Source organism: Siniperca chuatsi, linkage group LG6 (genome assembly GCF_020085105.1).
Source record: "Siniperca chuatsi isolate FFG_IHB_CAS linkage group LG6, ASM2008510v1, whole genome shotgun sequence".
Lineage (NCBI taxonomy): Eukaryota > Metazoa > Chordata > Actinopteri > Centrarchiformes > Sinipercidae > Siniperca > Siniperca chuatsi.
The window spans coordinates 19826314-19847500 of record NC_058047.1 but is presented as its reverse complement, the minus strand read 5'-3'; the positions used below and the strand labels follow the sequence as shown (position 1 = coordinate 19847500).

At 41.4% G+C, this 21187-nt stretch overlaps 1 protein-coding gene across 1 annotated transcript in view; it reads right to left on the bottom strand.

Moving 5' to 3' along the window:
• notch2 (notch receptor 2) overlaps window positions 1-21187 on the bottom strand; it is a 47502-nt gene that overhangs the window by 13626 nt on the left and 12689 nt on the right. Inside the window, 14 exon segments of the mRNA XM_044200363.1 lie at window positions 1-67; window positions 212-357; window positions 798-990; window positions 1135-1245; window positions 3441-3674; window positions 3889-4002; window positions 4159-4272; window positions 4703-4888; window positions 4987-5142; window positions 5817-6050; window positions 6860-6982; window positions 7509-7642; window positions 7793-8000; window positions 9648-9922. The exon segment at window positions 1-67 is cut by the window's left edge and continues 47 nt beyond it. Coding sequence (XP_044056298.1) covers window positions 1-67; window positions 212-357; window positions 798-990; window positions 1135-1245; window positions 3441-3674; window positions 3889-4002; window positions 4159-4272; window positions 4703-4888; window positions 4987-5142; window positions 5817-6050; window positions 6860-6982; window positions 7509-7642; window positions 7793-8000; window positions 9648-9922 — 2295 coding nt within the window.

The following is a 21187-nucleotide window of genomic DNA, read 5'->3' as shown; positions in this document are numbered from 1 at the left end:
ATACAAATGCCTTGGTTCAGACAGGGCCCAGATGCACATTCATCTATGTTTTTCTCACAGTTCACACCTAATGAGAGAGGAGGGGTGATTCAAATTATTATTTTAAAATGCAGTGCTGTTTCTTCTATTGATTGCTAAGTAACAAGTTCTTCAAGATGCTATGCTGAAATAGAATAATAATAATAATCATAATAATAATAATTATTATTACCTCTGAATCCAGGTTGGCACTGACAGGTATAGCCATTATGTCGGTCCACACAGGTGCCACCATTTTGGCACGGACTGGGCTGGCACTCATCCTTTTCCTGCTCACAGTGTTGTCCCACCCAGCCAGCTTCACACTCACAACGGTACCTTTACACAAAAGAAAGGCATGCACAAGTTTAAAATCTGAAATTAGCCACATAGAAATAATAACAGCAGGTCGTCTTTGGGCTACCTCCAGCATCAGTCCCAGCAGCTCAAAAATGTCTATTACTTGGATTATTATATACAAGTAGATGTGTTGCTACTGTAGTTTTGATGTTATGTAGGGGCACATTTGGAAAGCAAGGCAGGTTGGAAGAAACTGTAGGGGGCCTCCACATCTGAATAAAGGGAAGCACTACTAAAATAAAACATGGGAATAATGATTTGGCTGTTGGCCCAACTGTTGCTTTACCTTATGGGTCTTTTAAATTCCCATTATACTATATAACTGGTGTGTGTTAACCCATATTCAAGCATTGGATTAGATAAGGACAGATAGATCTCAGAACATAAAATTTCAGAGTGGCAGTATAAGGTTAATGTACCCGTGTTGTTGTTCAGCACAATCTCCATGCACACAAGGCTGGGGAGCACAGTGGTCGGTCCCAGAGAGGCACAGAGGGCCGTGGGTACTGGGTGGGCACAGGCAGTGGAACCCATTGACCTTGTCCACGCAGGTTCCCCCACTCATACATGGGTTTGAGTTGCATTCGTTGATCTCCACATCACATTTAACTCCTATTAGAGAGCAATTCAGAGGGAATTAGTTGTTTAGTTTGATTACTGTGTTCATTTCAGTAGCAGCATTTTATCCTGCCTCATTTCTGAAACATTTAATACTGTTATCCCATTGACTTTACTGTGGTATCTAGCAAAACATACCTGTATATCCTGGGGCGCACACACATTTGTACTCATTAATGCCATCCTGGCACTCTCCGTACTCACAGGGGTTGCTGGCACAGTCGTCTTCATTAATCTCACAGTTCACCCCTGAGTAGAAAAAATACATTGACAAACTTAAGTAGAGTAACAATAGGCAGGTTATATGCTTTATCATTTTATCTGAATGTATAATGTTTGCTGATATTTGAAAGTAGCACACCAAAAACACCCTGCCACATCCCTTTTGGTTGAAGTGAATGAGGAGTTGCATTAGAGGTGAAGCAGGTCAAGTACCCTATACAAAATGTGATAGTTAACTCATTCACCACCAGGGGGAGTAAGACTCCATAAAAGTGGAGTTTTAATAAGAAGTGAGAAATGTTAACGAAAACACAGACAGACTTTTAATACAGCAGAGGTCTGCTACGACTCGAGTGTGACATAAAGTTAGAGAATTAAGAAGAATAATATTAGAGGCAAAATTGTTAAGGTGGGAGAGAGCAAGAGAGAGGAAAAGGAGGAGAAACAGAAAGACGGTGAGAGATACAAATTGAAAACTAGACAGAGAGAGAACAAGACACGTCAGAGGAGGGGAAGTGAGGACATGAAACCAGAAAGTGAGACCTGACAGGGCGAAGTTTTGGTAAAGTGAGGACAGTACAGACTTCAGTACCAGGCCTCAGGGTGGTACAAAGTACTGAACTGAGCCTACTAATCCGCAGAGCAACATGGGATAGCACCGCTCACCCCAGAATTGTGACTGCTACACGCACATGCACACATTGAGCGCTCTACACTTTACAGTACATAGAAAGCTACACAGGAAGCTCTAGATGTGGGGGATGGGGGTCTTTACATTCAATTCAAGCTGTTACTTTTAAAGGGCCACAGGAATCAATCACGAGAAAACTTTCAGGAGCACATTAATGTGATCTGGATTATTTAGAATGGCTCAGACTTGGATTCTTTCAAATAAGATTATGTAGAGACGGTGTAGTCCCTCATTCGTCCAGGAGTGTACTATCGTAGAAAAGGTTTCAGTCGTAGTCATCTGGACACTGTTTTCAGAATTAAGACGTTTCGGCTCGGAGAATGACTTCCGGATGGGAGCCGAAACGTCTTGATTCTGAAAACAGTGTCCAGATGACTACGACTGAAACCTTTTCTACGAAAGATTATGTAGAGCTAATTTATACTTCAGTGAAAAAGTGTTGTGTGACAAAGTATCGGAGGAACAAGAACTCATACAGTGTTTTGTGTTTATAGTTCAGTCTGTATGGTTACTACAGCAAACAGATGTCAAGCAGAGCTGAGCTTTGTTTAAAATACTGCAAAAGAAGTGACAGCACACTATTTTAGAGGACAAAGTGGCTGAAACACCCTTTTACTAGTAATGGCTTGTTAAGCAGGTGACAGACTGATGAGAAAGCATTCATCTGTACATCAATCACATCGGCACCCACACCAGTTCGGTGGTTATTTCAGAGTGACTTTCTCTTAACCTCTTAATTATCACAGTGAAAAGTTTTTCTCAATGAATAATGCTGCCCCCAAAACATCTAATCACAGTTGTACAGATGCTTGCATCATTTACATGCCACTTGTCAAATGCCACTTTTTCTTTGAAGAATAAATTAGAATTAAACACACAGTATGTCATTTCTGCAGGTTGGGGTCTCGCACATCAAAACAATAACAAAAGATGTATTTTGACGATGTCGTGAAGTAGTGTGGGAGTCGTCTTCACCACCATTGCCTTCAATGCAGTCAGCTTCTTCCGTTGGATTCCTTCAGTGTTCATAGTTCAGGAGGTTTTTACCGGGAGCCAAATTATCCGCAGAGGTGTCCTCCTCTCCAAAACAAACGGACCAGGTGATTAAAACCGGTAAAAATGCTGAAAATCAGTGTTTTCCGACGCTGTTCGGCAGACACAGGACGCAGTGAGCCGAGCCGCCGTTAACGTTTGCTCAGCTTGTTTCTCTGATAACTTAAGATCCAGACGCCCGATGACTAAAATCTAAAAAGTATATCATGAAAATGTAGCTTAAAACTGGATGAAGAGTCAATTTATGACAGCCACAACACTGACTTATGCACAAAGGGAATATGATGCCTTGGCAGGCGACCAAATGAAACGCCTTGTTACCTTGATTAAAATTGGGATAATGTAAGTATACAACTCAACATAATATATAACATAGGTCTAGTCGATTTTAGACATTTAATGCAAAAAAGTTACATATTATGCCGTTAACTTGTCTCACTACACAGGCAATGAATTTTGTAGCACATCAAGTACCTACCTGTGGTTCCCGGTGGGCAGTTACACTGGTAGGCATTGACCAGGTCAATGCAGCGTCCTCGGTTCTGACAAGGGTTGCTGTGGCACTCCTGGACCTGGATATTACAGATCGAGCCTGTGTATCCAGGGTAGCACTCACAGGAGAAGGTGGCGATGCCATCTTTACACACACCATGGTGGCATGGCTCTGGTACGCAGTCATTGATGTTCTCATCACAAAGTAGGCCAGTGAAGCCTGGGGGAGGACATTTCTTCTTAGAAAAATAATGGCTATTGCATCATGGATCAAGGGACTATTTCAGATTATTTTCTGGGTCAAATAGGACATTGGGTTTAATGTGATGCAGTCCACAATTTCCCCTGTTTTTATAGGGCAATAGCAGTGCACAAACTAGAATAAGGAGAATGCCACTTTTACTTCAAATTAAGATATGGTTATTCCCTTTTACCTTCAGCACATTCACAATCATATCCGTTGGGTCGGTCGATACATTTGGCCCCATTTAGACAGGGTGTACTGGAACACTCATCTATGTCTATCTGGCACATTTCACCGCTGAAGCCTGAAAACACAGAACAACATGATGAACATAGAAACAAACCCATACATTAAAAAAACAAGTTTAAGAACAGGTAGGATTTCACAAGCCAATTCATTTTCACTTTGATTGGATTGAAATCAATCAGAAAAACACAAACATAGCGACATGTGTACAAACCTGCTGGGCACTCGCAGACAAAGCGGCTGACCTGGTCCAGACATTTACCCTGGTTCAGACAGGGGGAGCTGAGACACTCATTCACCTCTATCTCACAATGAGTGCCCTCAAATCCTGCATGCGTGGCAAGAAACAAGTTTTAATTATTTCTTCTTTTCTCAAAAGTTATAGAGGCTACGGACTTCATGTTTTTAATCCCATTCCTTTGCAGTTTCTAAGCAGTTTCATTTTAACCTGGTGGTGTCAGCTGCCTCCGTAGGCTGTTATTAACTCCACCAAGGAAGCTATGTTTTCGGTCCTGTTTGTCTGTTTGTTAGCAGGATGTCCCAAAAAAGACTGCATATTTTTCAACATTTTATACATTTTCTCATGAACTACTGCACTGGCTTGAATTAAAAATGATGGCACATTTATGACATTAGTGTCTATCACTCTGGATCTTCAGAGTAACCTGGAAATATTTTTTTCTATTATTATAAAACAATCCAGCCTTGATAAAGTTGGTTACAATGTAAGGTAATTTATAATTTCTCCAGAAATGTACCGGGCATGCAGATGCAGGTGTAGTCCCCAATACGATCAAGACATGTGCCATCATTCTGGCAGGGGTTCGAAGCACACTCGTTGACATCTTGTTCACAGCGTGGCCCGGCATAACCCCTAACACAGTTACAGGTGAAGGAGCCGTCGGTGTTCACACACTGACCACCATGCTCGCAAGGGTTGGTACCTGATGATGAAGAGGAAAGAGGCATGCTTGAAAGAAGAACAGATCCGAAGCCTGGCAGAGTTACAGGTTATGTGTGTTTAGAACTTTGTTTTTCTCACCAATGCTGCATTCGTCTCTGTCGATGTTGCAGGTGCTGCCTACATATCCAGGTGGACAATTACAGTTGAACATGCCACTGATGGGGTTGGTGTCACACTGAGAGCCCTCTCTACAGGGGTTACTGATACAGGCGTCATCTCTATGGCAGAGCAAACCTAAAAAGAACACCATGTTGACAAGGAATAAGTCAAAAATAATGTGTTCAGACATTTGAATAAAAGATCCTAATGCAAAAAACATCATCTGTGCTGAGACAAAAATGTCCCCAGAGAATTTCGAATACAGGTTTATGCCCAGTTCAGAGAAAAACAAACCCAATGCAAATTTGCTACTGGGGAGAGGTTTATGAAGGCTTAATCCAAATCCAAGAATGCGTCACTAATCAGCAGGCTGGAAATACAAATATATTCTGTGGAATAATTAGTGTATTTGACTGCTGGATCACATACAGTGCCTTTTCCTTGAAGAAAAAGTTTTAATGAATATAGTGAAATTATCTGCTTAAGAAAACATCCAGAATGCAGTCTGCAATTCAATACTCTTTCAACAGCAAATAATCAAAAGCAAAGAAAATATACAGTTTCAGTGTGAAGACCAATACTGATTTATTATTCTATGTATTTAACAACTGTTTTCCTTTTTTTGTTTCTCTTTTTTCAGTTGTAAACCATGACACAATATCTTAAGGGAAGTATGGAACTATGACAGAGACTCAGAGCATTTCTGTTTTGTCTTTTATCACATTATATCTTGATTTGCAGTTGTTAGCCTAGTGCATTTTAGGGTCTGGTATAAAATCTCTTTATGTGGTTTCTCACTACTGGCCTACCTGTCTTTCCGTGGGGGCAGAGGCAGACAAAAGACGCAACACGGTCGATGCATGTGGAGCCTGCGCTGCACGCAGCTGTAGCACAGTCATCGATGTTTTGAGAGCAGTCGGGTCCACTCCAGCCATTTACGCACACACAGACATAGCTGCCGATCAGGTTGCTGCAGGTACCTCCATTCTGGCAAGTGTTTGGCTGCAGGCGACACTCGTTCACATCTTCTGTACAGTGCTGACCTGTGGAGAAACAGGGAGGTGGACACGAAGAGGAAGAAAAACTGTAACGAATTAAGTTAATACTCTATGCAGCATGTTACAATATAAGTCAAAGTGTAACCTTGTGGGTTTCTGGTAGAAAATTACACAATATTTACCTTTTTTTAAATAGATATTTTAGATGCTTACCATCTTATTTAAAAAGAGCTATTTTTGCACACATGGAAAATGTACAGTATGAGAAAATTATTTATCCACAGTGGACATTTTTAAAAACCCTTCAGCATCACGTTGGCTTTGTTTCCCCTGGTTGGATTAGTGCTAAATAAACTCAGACAGGCCCAAGGAAGCTGATGTATGCATGTTTGATTTGTAAACGGAAAGCTTGCATATGCTTAAGTGTGTTAGCAGAGACACGCCTTGTGTGTACTATGGGCCTCTGTAGGATGGCAGAAAATGGTAGAAGTATAACAACAACATGAAAGGATGCAAGTTATTATCACTGATCACAGCACAAACATTTATTCCACCTGACTGCTCAACCGAGTGGCCAAAAAATATGTGCACATTCCCATTTCACGTCCCACAGATACCTTAAACAACACACCCCCACCAAAACAGACTGAACGGCCACTAAGAGCACATGTCTGAAACACACAAAACTGCTTTTTTAATGCTTTGTTTCAACATGTTTTAGGTTATCCTCAGCCACAGATCCACTTCAGACACATGAGGAAAACCCCTGATATCTGCCTGTACATGACATACACTGAGTATAATAGTGGTCACAGGAACACATAAACAAACAATTGCACACACAAATCCCTTACCAGTCCACTCCGGAGGGCACTGGCAGTTGTAGGTGTTGACTCCGTCCATACAGGTTCCTCCATTGGCACACTGATGACCGGGACAGTCATCAATGTTGTTCTCACAGTTAGTCCCATTGAAACCTGGCACAAATGAAAGAGTTATTCATTAAATTATTCATTGTTCTTTGTTTTAATTATGTGTCCATTGGGCAAGGCATGCACTCAAATACATAAACAGTAGTATGATATTCTCTGGTGTACATAAGTACTATAAAATGTCCTGGAAGTGTATAAACAGCGGCTGTGTCTGTGTGTTTGTGGTGTCAACTTGCTAACTGTAACAAACCGACAGTACAGTGTGTGTAATACAACAAAGCCAACAGGATCATAATGTTTGCACCTCAAACAACATTATGTAACAATACAGAAATTCAAAGCTACATTAATTTATAGATAAATACCAGTTTCAGTGTTTTCTCTTCCTATATTCAATTTTCTTCTTTAAAATTTACATTTCTCTTTAGTGTCTTCCTGCTTTCCCTCTCTCTCTCACCAGGCAACAAAACTGTCCATATCTCTGTTGGAGTGTTGTGTGTTTGGCATTATTAACTTAAACAAAAAAAAAGGTAACAAAGGTCCAGGCATTTAAGAATTTGAATCCCCCTACCTGGAAGGCAGTGGCACGAGTAGCTGGTTTCAGAGTTCTGGTGGCAGGTGCCTCCATTTAAGCATGGTGAAGGTGAGCAAGGGATGTATGAGCTTTCACAGTGTCTGCCAGTAAACCCCGGGGTACAGATACATCTGCAGCAATGACACGAGACCATTTCATACATCTGACAATTCTTAAAAAATTCAAATTGTTTCATAAAAAATAATTTTGTAGTAGTCTTCCAGGAAATCTTCCAGATAGTAACATATTTCACATTTTGTTATTAAAAACTAGATTCTCACTTGTAGGAACCAGGGGTGTTGAAGCATACTCCTTCATTCTGGCATATAGAGGGTGTGGCGGCACATTCATTTGTGTCGTTAAGGCAGCGAGGACCTGTGTAGCCAGGAGGACAGGAACATGTGTAGCTACCACCAGACAGAGAGCTACACGTTCCACCGTTGGCACAGGGACTAGATAGACAGCTGTCCTCATGCTCACACCGCAGTCCTGGGAATAAAGAGGAGGAAGAGCTGAGCATTAGTGCTTGGGCTAAATGTGCCATTTATCTATGTGGCCACCTATGGAGAATTATGGCTTAAATACTAGAGGAAAAGCAATATGCAATGATGGGTAAGTATTAGCGGTTATCTAAAACACTTCTTATCACATGTTGTGTTTTATCCCGTGATATTTTCAGTACAGATTAGATTTGCACTCGTCTAGAGGGCACTCTTTAGCCCTCTCTAAAAAATGTATTTGCAGTTATCACATGTCACCAAACTGAACAATAAACCACTCAGGGGCGAATTCACAAAGAATCGATTGCAGCAACTGATAGCACCATGAATTGCACATCACTTGCAACCGCTATCTGCCCCATCTCAAGGTCCGATTCACAAAAGTGATGATATTGCAGCGCAAACACGCCCATAAAGTTTTGTTTTGTCAGAGTTTGTTATTTGTGGTGCTTTAACTGTGTGCTCTCATGCCTCTGGGCGCATGGAGAGCTGTTTTCTCTCCTACTCTGCTCTGCTGGACTGTTAGAGTGCGTAACCACCGTCTCTGTTTCTCACAGCAGCAGGTTTTATGTTGTTTTACAGTCTCATTCCCTCATGGTGAATATCAGGTATTGTACTGTCTCAGTACATGTACTGTGATGCGCTATTGCTTCGCCTGGCTACAATCACTGCTGCCATGATAACTGGAAAGTCCAGGTGTAACACCCCTTTTAAATGCGCTTCAGTTACCACCAACTCTCTAAAGACGTAAATAATTTTCACTCTAACTGAGTGTGGCTATTAGCGCTGGTGTTTGTGAATTGGCCTTTTTTTGCAATGAGGTTCATTTGCATAGAAAGGGGCCAAGTTTGCGCCAAATGTATGCATATTACCTAATTTAAATACATGCAAAAAGCACCAGAGCCCCGAGACGCTATTTGTTTGGCAGCCCAGTTAGGGGTGCATTTCAACCTTTGTGGGTGCTTTGAGAATTTCACGGTTTCTTTTTGTCTTATTTGTGCAGGTTTAGCGGCCGCAAAAGCCGCGCAATCCTTTTGTGAATTCGCCCCTAAGTGTACTGAGGTTGCACAAACCTCTAAATTTGTTAGAGACATGGGACAATCATGGGATACGTGGGCCAGAGTTGTTTTCCTTTTATCAGTAAGTGCAGTATTTCAAAAGAAAATTGCTGAAATAGGGTTATACAATTAGGCAACTTTAGGCAATATTTAAAAATGGTTTACAAAATTCCTGGATTTGCACCTAGATCTGGATCCATACCGAAAAGCCACTTGTTTCTTGGCTCATCATGGCCTAACTTTTAATTAAACTTAATTTATCTCTTTGAAAGTTTTGAGATGTCCCGCTAACAGACAGACAAGGAGGACCAAAAACTTAACCTTGGCGGAGGTAATAACGTTTCAGATGGCTGACACCAATAGCTTAAAATGACCTGCTTCAAATCAGCGATGCAAAAACTATTTTGTACAAACAATCATCATCTAATAAAAGAGTTAGGCTATAACAGTCTTTACTGTTAGCAAGTGTATTTGCATTCAGGATATTTAAAAATAAATTAGTGTTCTGGTGATAAACAAAAGTCAGATATCACTGCCATCGTCGCAAACTCCTGAGAGGTGACTAAACAGTATCTCACCTGTCCATCCTCTGGCACACTCACACTTGTACTTGTCAAGGGACAGCAGGGTGCAGACACCTCTGTTGGCACAGGGGTTGTTGGGGTAACAAGTGGAGTTCTGGGGAGTTTGGCAGTGCTGTCCGGTGTAGCCAAGAGGGCAAGTGCAGGTGGCGCTGCCCGGTACAGGTACACCAGCTGACATGGACACAGAGCAGTTCCCTCCATTCAGGCAGTAGCCAGGTTGACAAGGGTCCTTATGCTGGCAGTACTCACCCAGATATCCTGGTGCACACCTGGACACACACACAAAAACATAGAAATCAATGATGGAGCACCCAAAGGCACACACAAGGATTTAAACCTAATCGTGTGTGTGTGTGTGTGTGTGTGTGTGCGTGTGCGCTTGACAGAGAGGCAAACAAACAAAACAAAAGAGTGAGTTTCAGTCAGGTGCACGTAATGCACCACATCAGACAACAGCATTGATAGTGGAGAGTAACATCTGCACAAGAGTCCGGTTGTACACATACACACACATCAAAGAAACAAATTAACCAGCACAGGTAAACACTACTGTCTAATACACAGTCTTGCCATTGCTGTATGGTGATCTAAAAAACAATATGTGGGGTACCACATGCCCCCCCTCCCCTTCACACACACACACACACACACACACACACAACCATCAATTGCTTGACAGAAGAAGTTGGGGTATTGTGTCTTGCTTAAGGGCATTTTGCCATGCTGTTAAGATGAGACAAGAATTGAACCACAAACCCTAAGCTTACAGATACAAACTGCTCTGAACTCCAAGCTGTTAAGCCATAAACCCTGTAAGAGAAAAGGGGGAAGCTGTAAGGGTTAAACTGGGGTCAGCGAAGGCAAAGAAGAAGTTCAAAAGTGGAAGGATGTGAGGTGAAGTTATCTGGAAGTTGTTGACTGAAGCCTGGCAGAAACTTAAAAACAACAAGTGGAAAGCACCAGCAATTACTTGGGCAATGTAATAGATTAACAATATTCCTGCCAACAGATAAGTAATGCCATAATCGCCATTAATGTGTCCACAGTATAGGTATGGAACTTTTCTTGACAACTGCCAAGTTGTTCACAAAAAACTGTTTGGTGTATGACTAAAAGAAAAGAAACACTTATCTATCATGTTATGACCACATTTGGTCTACAAATCATGTCTGTTTTTTTCCTCTGCTTATTCAGCAACCCCTTCCTTTCGATTTCTCTTTTTTCTTCTTTTTCAATAAAGTGATTCAGCCGCATACCGAGCAACAGAGAGGAAATTACAATATTACACAACATGTCCACCAGGGATCACATCAGAGACAATGATCCCTTCGTCACTTTCTATTCCTCTGTTTTTTAGAGTACCTCCCACTTTCACTCACCACTTCTCTATGTTAGACAGTGTTTGGTCAGAGGTGTTATGTTGTTACTGAGCAAAAATGTTACTCAGATAGTCCTATGTCTATTTTGATCAGCCGTATGTCGCATGGTGTGTGTGTGTGTGTGTGTGTGTGTGTGTGTGTGTGTGTATGGCACATGGTAGACATGCTGTCTGGGGACTGTGGGCGACAGAGCGACCTGCTGCCTCTGACACAGGCTTCTACACCTGCCTCCCTAGAGGGGGCTCAGGTAACATAATAGGAGAGCAGAGATACACCACAGTAACTAACACCACACATACAAATGAATACCCTCTTTCATAACCACTGCAAATGGAAAAAAAATGCTTATTTCACAAATAAGCAGACCTCTAGCATGTAAAAACATCAAAGGGAAGAATCAGAGATTTGTGTTATGAGCCATATAAAACTGAGAGGAAACAGTGGAGATGGGAATTATTTGAAAGTCAGTCTCACGCCAACTAAGTTTTATTTATTATTGGCCACTCCACCCCAAAGCAGCTTGAAGATATAAGGTTGAGAGCACATGGGAAAGTAGGAGAGGCATGAATCATGCCAGGCAGAAGTCTCACAGATCAATCACATCTGTGATATTTCTGCCTGGTTTGATGAGTCACTCAGTGTCTCTTCAAAGATGACAAACAACATCTGGCAATAAATTTCCACTCTTAGCCAACATATTTTGTTCACAAATATAAAGTATATCAAATGCACTCAAATGTACACAAACCAACAAAAAACACTAAATTGAATCAACACCATAATACTGATCAATATGTTCATGATTTTTTAATAGTTTTCCATTTGTTTAGACTAGGTATCACAGAAACCTCTTTACTATATTCAAGTTTAAAGGATAGGTCTGGCAATATATTATATTTTTCTTATTGTCAACAAATGAATTGGTCCTACTAATAAGTATTGTCTATGTAGCCAAAGCCTGATATATCTTTTTTATAGCCTCTTTTATCTTTTTAATAGTTTTTGGACAATAATGTCCAAAAACTATTAAAAACACATCAATGAGCCACACCGTAGCATTGAGTCCACATACACTGTCTTGCTTCCAGAAATACTTGCTAGTGGGCCAAAGGCACTGTTGAAAATAGTCCCCAACAAATGCACTATTTACTCTAGATGAGTAAAATGTGCTTAGATTACAGCGATTACTTAGATTACTGAGCCTTTTTTTAAACATGAAAGTACACATTTTCAAAGCTTCAGAATGAAGGAATAGGCTTGGGGCTGAGAGGCATAGAGAGGGAAGGCACACTCGAAAGTGCTGAGAGACGCTTTGTTGGTTTTGGTCTTTTCATGGGATTTTTTGACAGTAACAAAACATAGAATATCGGCCCTATCTTTTAAATATATATAGTTTATCTAAAATATTCGTTAAAAATCCTGTATTTGCTCATACTCATGGTGCTGGTAAACAGATAAACCAGATGGTACATTAGTGAAGTATGATCTTCAAAGAAAAGACAGACCTCATGCCTCCTCACCTCGGCTCTGTCAAATTAGACATGGCGCCCCTCCCTCTTCCCTGTCTCTGTCCCTGTATCAGCATGGCTGCAGTGCAAACCCCTACACACCCCAAAACACATGCCTATACACAAACACACACACATAAATACACAAACACAAAGATGTCCCTCTCCAGTTTAAAGACAAACACAGCTTGGTCGTGATAGCACAACAAGACGGCCGTCCTGGGAATTAGGACTACTCTTTTTTTTCTCCTGGACAACCACTCCGCCCCCTCTCAAGGGGTAATGACATGGCCCTCTGCCCTGTGACATACATCACATTAGCAGGCTGTCACACAAAGAACACCGCGTCCAGGTTAATGCCAGGTTTACGTTTCACTGGGAACATTTCACACATTTTCACTGTTAAAACTATGGTGAATATGAGACGCATTTTCAAAGTCAAGTATAGCCACTTCAGGGAGAGAGGAAATTTGAAACTAGTGCTTTGTTTTAAAGTTTAGCCTGATTACAAGTCTTTTGAGCTTGAAATTAATAATGTTAAAATGATTTTGCATGAAATAGTTTCTAAGTTAGCCTAGTTAGGAAATCACTCACGAGAAAGATAAAATAAAGCTATTAGAAATAAAACCATCTTGCAACTCAACACCAACCTTCAAAAATTATTTGCTACTTTGAGATTTTTTGTGAAAATTCCAAAGTGCTGACAGGAAAGATGCATAGTAACCTCTATTAAATTCAATCGCTGCTATCTAACCAGTGTTGACAGAACCAAATGCCATGGCGTCAGGAATGATACCACCCTGTCCTTCAGGTTTCACTGCCAGATAGAAAGCTCATTATTTGCCTCTGGCTGTATCACTAGAGGCAAACAGACAAGGCTGTGCATGATTCACATTATTGTCAGGGAGTGGTGTCTCACTGAGGAAGAGATAACCCAACACACTAGTCGCTGAATTTAACACAGGAAGCAGTGTGATTCTTCTGACAAAAGTTCATTCACACTACAGAACACAGGCAAGAAGTTGCACATGGACACCTTAATACACACAGTTAGCTCTACTTTCATGAACAACTCAGAGAGGGTTTCTGCAGCCAAATTCATCTATGGGATTCTTTGTTTTGCTCCATGAGGACTTTTTTTCCCTCTTTTTTTCCTCCATCCTTCTCTTACTCTGTGCAATTTCCTAAAGCCTTTCTTTCCCTCTCTTTCTCACTCCTCCACCTCTCATTTCTAACCCACTCTCGAGGTGTCAGGTTTCTACAGCTGGTTCACATTAGCGCCCCCATCTCACGCACACCCCTCCCTCTCTCTGCACCCCTTCTCTCCGTCTTTCTCTCCAACCTCCTCCTCCTCTACCTCATGCTGACCTTTCGCTGTCCTGGCTGGCCGTGGAGGCTTCAATGAGCAGAGAGGGGTGGGTTGATTCTCACTCACTCATGTAATGTCTCCCACCTCCTTCATTCCTGATTCCTACGTCCCGAGCTCCCCTACTCTCCCATTCTCCTCCAATCCCCAATTCCCCTTTTCTTTTGTGCTCATTCTCTCCTCCTACCCCTCCACCTTCCTCTCCTCAACTACAACCCCACCACCTCCTCCTCCAGCCACTAGTCTAGTCTCAGCGACGCTTAATAACTCCATCATGCTCTCCCCCTGCAGCCATCGTGGAGAAACAGTGTGAGAGAAAAGGAAGGAAAGCATAAACCAGCTCACATTTCAATCCCTGGATCATTCCCTGGCTTGGCTAGAGCATAGGTGGCCTATTCACTGTACTGTAGTCCTGTGTGTGCATGCATGGACGTCACAAGTCAAGTGCAGAACACGTTATTGCCTTTGCTGTTGCTTCAATGCATGGCTATGCTTTCAGTGTGGTGGTGGGGCTAACTAAGGAATCCTCAGCCTACCATAGAAATTGTAGCTGCAAGGTGCCTGGTAGATCATTTTAAGAAAAGTGAGTTGCACAAAAATCAAGTGTGCATTTAAAAAGATCTGCTGCCATTCAAACTGTGCCTGCAACTCTATCACACCCAGAAGTCCAGAGAAATTGTAATCCAGATCACAGGACTTAACTTTTGAAACTGCATTCTAGGGCTGGGTAATATGGTTGAAATCATTATCACGTCTTTCTGATATAGATATACATAACACGGTATGGCAAGTGTATATAAAATAATCAAATTGATGTTCAAAGCAATGAGCTGTGTTATTCATTACATGAGACAAAACTCTTCATATGTGTAAATCACAAGCTTTCTTTGACATTGTCATTGACCGCCTGGATGATTGAGATAAACCTTCAGTTATATCAGACCCAGAAGTGACACAAACTAGGAAACTAGTTTAAAGGTGAACAGTGGAGCCCGATCAAAGACTGGTTTGAGTGAGCTAATATACAGTATATCTCAATGGGGAGGTACACCAGTGAGTGACCTTATCTGTTTTACCTCGACTCAGAAAAGTCCACACTGGATGCTTTGGCACCATTTCTGTGCAGGCAGTCCAGTCAGTGCTGCTGTTACTACTGTACGCAAAAAAGCTGGGTGCTTCAGTTGACTTACAGAGGCCCTGATGTTAAAAGCACTGAAATTACAGCTGCCCTGGACCCCAGAGCAAGCTCCACTTCATGTCTCCAGGGGGACAGGAATTGAACTAAAGCAAAAAGGTAAGGTAGAGAAGAAAGACATCAACAGCGATGCATGTGTGGGCAGCTGACTAGTCCTTTCTACTTCCATCCAATCTGACTTAAAAACTGTCACACGTGATCAGAGTCTATCAAGAGTATATGCTACATATCATCACCAGCACTATATTAAGGAAGAGTACCAGTGAGCTTATGGCAGTTTGGGGAGGCCCTTGATGAAATTCAGACATCCGAAAGAGGCTATTTGTCCTGTCACAGAACGATAATGAGTTCTGCCAGTTCTTTCTTGTACTGCCACAGAGTAAGTGTAGTATGTGGATAGGTCTGGCAAAGGGAGACTGGCAGCAGTGTACCATTAAGGACCATACCATCAGTGAGTGCCACAGAGGAGAAGAGGCCTGTTCTACTTTGGAAATTAAAATGCACTTAAACTTAAATGTAAACGTTCAATGATGGGTTATTTTTTGGGGTGGGGGGGTGGAAACTATGAAACTATTATTTCAATTATTGTTAGTAGCAAGTAGTTTTAGTGCGTTGGTGGTGTTTTTTTGGCACACTCCCTCACTTCTCAGCAGCATTGTTTTTTTCTCTCTCATTCTCATAGAGAAGAGCAGAGGCAGCAAAAATAATATCACAGAGGAGGGAGGCAGCGGGAGGTGTGGGTGTGATGTCAATGACAGAAAGAAAGACGTAAAGGAGAAAAAAAAGGAAGGTGAAGAGACCGCATTGAGGTGGAAGTAAAAATCCAAATACGTAATGAGAGAGCGAGACATACAGAGAAAAAGGAAGCCAGGCAGTCAGACTAAAAAGCATCAGTGTAGACTGCATAAGGAGTGCAAAGCAGGGTGGAGTCCAAACTAGGGACATGTGGTAAAATCTCATACTGTGTTTAGAAACATGTTCAAAAAGACTCATCTGAGTGGCTGTGGTACACAGCACAGGACCCATTTTGTCTCTGAGCACTCCATCTGCTTGTCTCTCTATGTTGTTCTGTCATTATCCTGTTTCTGTGGTTGTTTAAAGTGGGATCTCCAACAATAGGTCTGTTGGCCTATAAAAGTTCCATATCTAGGTCTACGCTATGCATAGTCCACCACTGAGTGATTTAGAAATTCATAACAAAAAAGAATATAGTGTAATAACTGAGTTACTAATCTTTACCAAATTGCTGCAGCCCACCCCAGGAGATTTGCTCTCAGCAAATTGTTTTTTTTCTCTTTGGCATTTATTATTTCTTTATCTCAAAAGTCTGCTTGGAACTTCCCACTGATACATGACAGAGAGGGAAATTACAGAACAAGATCAAAGCATTTTTGTGTTTCTTCAATGTATTTCATTGATCTTTGTCTGTTGATGATTGAATAACAACTAAAAGTTAAGTGGAGCTGAGTGAAGATGCACTAAAACGCACACTAGTCGCAGCCTTTACATCACGGTGCATGTACAGAGAATGTGTGACCTTATGACAAAACTGAGGTTCTTTTGACCCCACAGTGTCATCATTAATGTGTGACAGAGAGCCACTTGTCACCTTACTGTATGTGGGTTTATGGTCTGGTTGCTACATTCCCCACTGTTTTGTAAGGCTTCCTCTTTCTGAGAGCAGGTTTGAATCTCCAAATCTCCAAGCAGCCTGGTGTACGTCTGCATGTTTGTGTGTTTACCCTGTGTTTGTTTGTTTGTTTTTTGTGACTGTGTCTTTTATCGTGGTGATCCTCAAAAAGACAATCCCAGTGACCTTTGACTGCAGGCCATGTTGACTGAACCCAATCTAATGACTTGGCACTAGTGCTGAAAGGATCAGTCAATTGACAGAAAATTAACTGACAACTATTTTAGCAGTTGATAAATAAAAAAATAAAAGATAAAAGTTATTTATCAAGCCAAAATGCAAGACATTTGCTGGTTACAGCTTCTCAAATGTGAGGACTGTGACTTCAGACCTCTGTTCCAGCATGTGAACCTTCCCTAGGCTCAAGGTGCCCCTGACTCTGCAGAGACACACATGCAGACAGAGCACATACACAAACATATACACAAACATATAAACAAAGAAACTCTTATCATTGTGGTTCCAGTCTCAACCACATCTACAGTGCTGTTAGCTGGGTTGTGGGAAGGAGATAAGTCTTTGGAGAGAAGGAAGGAAAAATCGCTGCTGTGGGTTCCAATCTCCTACTCTAGGGTTTGTTGACTTTTAGTTTGGATCATATGCCTAGCCAAGTTAAACCATGTGTGAGTGTGAGTGTGTGAATGTGTGCCTGAGAGAGTGGGTGTGTCTGAGTGGAGGCGTGGAGCAAAGAGGAGGAGTGACTGGTTTAAATAATCTTTCTTCTATGTCTGTTTCCTCCTCTCTCTGTCTACTCTGGTACCCCATGGTCTAACCTAAAAACATGAGACTGAGAGGAGATGTGGACGTGAAATCACACCAGAGCTTTCTGTGAGGTAAGGAGGTGACACAAAGTGGCTGAGACTGATAGACAACAGCCAGAGCAAAATATCCTCAACAAAGCTCTACAAACACACAGATTGGAATGGGAGATGGAGTAGGTATGGCTATAATAAAGGCAAAATGGTTAAGATCACAAATATAATGGGGTTGTGGGAGAAGGATTAAGAGGCCTGGTGAGTTGTTTCCAGAGGCATCTAAATCCTAGACGCAGAGGGAGGGACAGAGGCAAGGATGGATAAGTGACAGTTTGATGAAGGAGGCGAAGCAAGAGGGAAATTACACTCCTCTCTCTGCTCCACTTCTCCCTCGTCTCCCTTCCCCCCCTTCGCTGCTCTCTCATCATTAGTAAGGAGTTGTGCTCCGAGGTATTCCTCCTTAAATTACCTGAAAAAAAAGACATCCTTTTTCTTTTGGCCCGTTCTCTTCCTCTGTCTGCCCCACAGGCAAATTCTACCTGTCAGATCAAACAGGCAACAGGTCCACACAACACAGTAACTCTCTCCCCTCACTCTTCAGAAAAGCTTGTTTTTTTTAAATAAACATAACGGCATGACAGTGACTGCATGGGAGAGTGAGAAAAAAAGGCACTGAGAGGGAGGGGGAGTTAATCAGTTTGCACCACAGCCCAACAGCAGACAAAGAGATCTTGTTCTGGAGGAAAATAGGGTTTGGACAACATAATGCGCATAGCCTCACTGTTGCTTGGACTGCTCAGGTATTAACTCAGTGAGTCAAACTCCATGTTAGTGTCAGGAATCCTCTGTGGCCCAAAAAACAAGACCATTGTTTCCATGCTCTTAGCCAATACCTCATCAGATATTCATGTATCCCTTCAGCAACGATGTAAATAACAAACACCCACCAAGCAAACTTGTGACATGCACAAATCCACAGAGACACACATCTTTTCTCACACCCAAGGCTAATGACTTGCAGTGTCACCGGTTAGACAGCTTTGCTGCACCCTGCCCTGCTAGTCAGCTAGTCAACCTCTCCCATGCACTCTCTCTCAGAGAACGAACATTTTTCGTCACCAAAATGAGACACCTGTGCTTCCTATGCAAGTTTACATTTCAAAGACATTTTCAAATGTGTTTTTCTGCAAATGTCACTGTATTAGTCTATACTACTGAGATGCAGGCAAGCACACACCTATTAAAAGTTTCTCTTTTCCATTCTCCTTTTCTGTCTCAAATGAAAAACATAGCAAAGTTTAAGTGAAAAAAGTCTCTAAAAAGAAATTAAAAGATGACACATACATATGACTAGAGTAGTTGTATGTTTTCCAAAGTTTCCAGGATCTCTGCAGAAGAGGTACTAGAGGCAAGCTGAGTAATGACAACATGCACAGAAGCCCATTCTGTTGCCAATCAAAACAGGGCCTCGTCTCCACTGTAGATCTGTTTCATGACGAATATCAAACAAAAACAATAATGTCCTCACCTGTAAAAATGTATGAACATTCTTTTCCTGTTATTACATACATAGAGAAAAAGTTAATAACATGATAACACTTGCTCTCAGCATTAAAAAACAGGCTGGCTAATTGTAAACTAGGAATGCATTAAAATGTCTTGGCAAACGGATGTATCGGTCCATCAGTTGTCCACAATGGCAGCCCTTACTGATACAGGCCTGTCATATTAATTTTGTGTTTAATTACAAAGTTACTCGCAGTCTGACCCCAGACAGGATCCATGTGACATAATTAGGCTGGTACGAGCCAAAATGCCAAAGTGACTGTTTACTCACAACCAGCTGCCTATAATACACTGAGGAGACTACTAAACACATAAATAGATTTTTACACAATGAGCCTTTTGACCAGCAGCACAGCGCAGACGGGACCAGACAAGTCAGACAGAGGCAAGTGCGTCCATTTGTGTGCACATATGTGTGTATGAGTGTGTGCATGTGTAGATGTTCATGTTTGCTCGTGGACAGCAGAAAGAACTGACTGACTAGTTAATCAGTCTAACAGTATGCCTGCACTCTGTCAGCTGACTCTTCTAAACTGAGAGACTCTTCTCTGTGTTTCTTCAGGGCAAGAGGCCTCTCTGTTGTTTTTCTTTTATCATCAATATCATCTTTTAATTCAGAGAAAAAATACTGACTTAATGGTCAGGATCGGAGACAGCTTGGCGGAGCGAGAGTAAAAAAATCTAATAGTGTCGCAGACTTCTCAAAAATGAAAAATTACTAGTTCCTGTGTAGGCCTACAAAAAATAAACAAAAAATGATTATATGTCTTATGATTATTTACAATTGCAATTACATAGTAGTAAAGGTAATAAAAACAACATAAAAACAAAACCTTAGTGGATGTCAAGCTTTAAACTGCTACAAATGACTTGACTGTTGTTTAAGAGACATATGCCAGTAAGTATTGGCATAAAGCCCTGTTCTACTGGTACTGTATGCCTGTTTGCCCATATTAAAAACACAGCTCTGAATTTGGGTGTGATTTTTGATCTGGGCCTGTTGTTTAAAAATCATCTAACCAAGACAATCCAATTGTGTTTTCTCCACCTGAGAAATAGTTCCAAAATTAAAAGCTGCCTATCGTGAGCTGTCCTTGAAAAGGTCATCAAAGCCTCATCATGTCTTTATTACTGGCCTAACCCATACAGCCATCACCCGCACCACTAGTTCACTAGTTCAAAAGGCAGCTGCCACACTGTTAACTAACTAGATGCAGCAAGACCACATCATATCACACCCATCCTGGCGTCACTTCACTGGTTGTCTGTATGGTTATGGAATATAGTATTATTATAGAACTGACTTTAAGATCCTCTGTCTATAGTGATTCAATAATTGACTCTGAATAAAATAATATTGCTCATGTTTCTTATCATCATGAAGAGTCTAACTGGCTCTCAAAAACCTACGTACTCACACGCATACACATGCACACAGACAATGAGCCCCTTTGCACCTGCAGTACAATGTCTATCTGACCTTCAATTAGACAGAGGGAATGTCAAACACTGATTAAGGAATGTTGCTTTCTCCTTGCCTTTTTACAGAAATAGCAGAGTGTTGAAATTCCAAAAGCTCTGGGAACAGACACACAGTGCAATTCACATCACATTTGATGAAATATGATCAGGTTCATGAACCAGCTATGGTGTGATTTCGTTGGGAATTTGGCTCGGGAGTGGCAACGCAATTATAAAGATAGCTCAGTCTTAATTACAAACTAGGCAAAGCTGTCAGAGAGTGGAAGGCACATATCAAACAGGCCACTGCTCTCCTTTCACTACAGGACTTTTCCTTAATGGTCTGATTGTACCACTGGTAGTAGAAGAGACTTACTTGCAGGTTATCCACAAGTTTCCACAACAACATGGCATGCGCCAGGAAACAAAAGGCTACACTAACATGTGCAGTAATAATGATTATCCTACTTGTCATTTTGATTCAGTCAACCAAGTTTCAGATTGTTTTTTCTCATCAATTACACTGAAGGTTACTTTCTCATGTAATAAAAATATCTCATCACTGTCTTGACATCCCTCAGCAACAACAAATCAGTGGGTAGTAAAAATCTTGG